The 1,903-nt window shown below is 39.9% G+C and overlaps 1 protein-coding gene across 1 annotated transcript; it reads right to left on the minus strand.

The window, feature by feature from the left end:
• Positions 1–201: 201 nt before the first annotated feature.
• LOC141911529 (52 kDa repressor of the inhibitor of the protein kinase-like) lies at positions 202–1,464 on the minus strand. Its single transcript, XM_074802518.1, has one exon. It carries the CDS (start codon positions 1,462–1,464, stop codon positions 202–204), a length of 1,263 nt encoding a protein of 420 aa, XP_074658619.1.
• Positions 1,465–1,903: the final 439 nt, after the last annotated feature.

The raw sequence follows: 1,903 nt of genomic DNA on the forward strand, positions 1-1,903 counted from the left end.
TTTTACCACAAACAGCTATTAAAACTTGTAATTTCTGATATTTGACGGTTTATAATGTACACAAAACCACAAGCAATAAGAATAAATTCACTAAAAAATTCCCATTAATACATATTTTGTCCTGACAGCAGTAAACCAGTCACAAAGGCAAACAACAATATCTGCTGAACACAAAACTCAATCATGTCATGAATACCAGTTCTAGTTTATTATATCTAGCAGCACCATCTTTCTAGGATGCTGACGGGCAAATATATCAATCACTGCCTGAATGTCAATTTTCAGGGAACTATAGACTGAAAGGAGAGCTAAGCCATTCGTGCGGCTTTGATTCATGGTGCTTCGCAAATAAGTTTTGAGACGTCTCAGAAGTGAGACAGAGCGTTCACACTCACATGATGTAACGGGCATAGTCCCCAGTAACACTAATGCTGCCCTGATATTAGGAAACAAATCAGCATCTACAATGGGTAGGAGTTTTGTAAGATGTTTTGGAACTTCTTTCTTGCTTTCAGCTGTCTTTTTCCAGTAAGATTCCCAAAGATGCGGTTTAACATTCAAAGAACTAGGTGATGGCAGGTCATCAATGTACTCCATACAGAATTCTTTGAATGGCTTCGCCCATTCTTTGTTAGCTAAAACCGTTGCTGGCAACACGGAGAATGCAGAAAGAATAGTTTCCTGACCACTGAAAAATCGATCATTTATCTCGGAATACAAATGATCCAGTATTGGTATAGCAATAGCACGTTTGAAGTACTGTTCTACTGACTCAGCTGGGATGTTGCTTCGCTGAGTCTGACGACCACATGTTCGGGGTTTTTGAATGTCAACTTCAAGCAAACTGGCTAAAGCGGTAGCCTGTTGAAACCATAATAGGTAGTAGGAGTCGAGATTTGATCGATATTTCTCGATAGTATCACGGACAGCTTTTAAGCACAAATATGCACGATTGGAATCCTGGTTCGCGTACTGCAACTTTACGGTCAGACTAGTAGTCACACTCAGACATTCACGTGTCAAGATATAAGCGGCAATGAACGGAAAATTGGTAATCGCATGGTAGAGCCCATTTGCTTTTACCACAGAATCTGGATTCCAATGCTTTTCTGCATTCATACTTATCAAATCCAGGGTTTCAACGACAGCCACCACTATATCCGAAAACACCTCCATTACATCTAGGCGTTGGACCCATCTAGTTTGACAAATGTCCAACAGCTTTGAGCGCTTACTTTCAGGGCACAGTACCTTGATCTTTTCAGAGAGTGCACCTTGTCGTTTTGGGGAATTTGAAAAAAATCTCGACAATTCCCCCAAAGTGTCCATCATGTTTTTCACCTGTGCAACTGATCCAGTTTTCGTGACGCAGAGATTAAGATGACGAGATGCACAGTGTACATATTTCACTTTGGGATACTGTGTTTTAATGCGAGTTGACGCACCCTTACATACACCAGACATATTTCCAGCCCCGTCAAAACATTGTCCTCAACAATCTTTCATGTCAAGGCCAAGGCCTTCAACTGTTTCTATCAATAGTCGGGCTATTTCTTCCCCTGATGTACCAGAATCACACCAAATAAACTGCAGGAAAGATTCGTGAACTCCACCATTTGAATCAACATATCTCAGAATGAGAGGCATCTGTTCTATGTTGCTACAATCCGATGCCTCATCAGCTAAAATTGAGAAGTAACGGTTCATTTTTTTGTCATCTATAATTGTTTTTTAAATCCATTCTTTCAAACAGTCAATCAGTTCATTCTGAATGGTTTTAGAACGATATGTACTTGTTTTTGAACACTTTTTAAAATGCTCCGTCAGTGTTGCATCACCAGCATCGCATCGAAACTCCAATAACTTTTGGAAATTACCGGAATTACTTTCTAAATCCAGATGT

Source organism: Tubulanus polymorphus, chromosome 10, assembly GCF_964204645.1.
Source record: "Tubulanus polymorphus chromosome 10, tnTubPoly1.2, whole genome shotgun sequence".
Taxonomy (NCBI): domain Eukaryota; kingdom Metazoa; phylum Nemertea; class Palaeonemertea; order Tubulaniformes; family Tubulanidae; genus Tubulanus; species Tubulanus polymorphus.

Excerpts from the sequence above, each read along its gene's own strand:
- LOC141911529 (XM_074802518.1), bottom strand. The coding sequence starts at position 1,464 with ATGTCTGGTGTATGTAAGGGTGCGTCAACTCGCATTAAAACACAGTAT.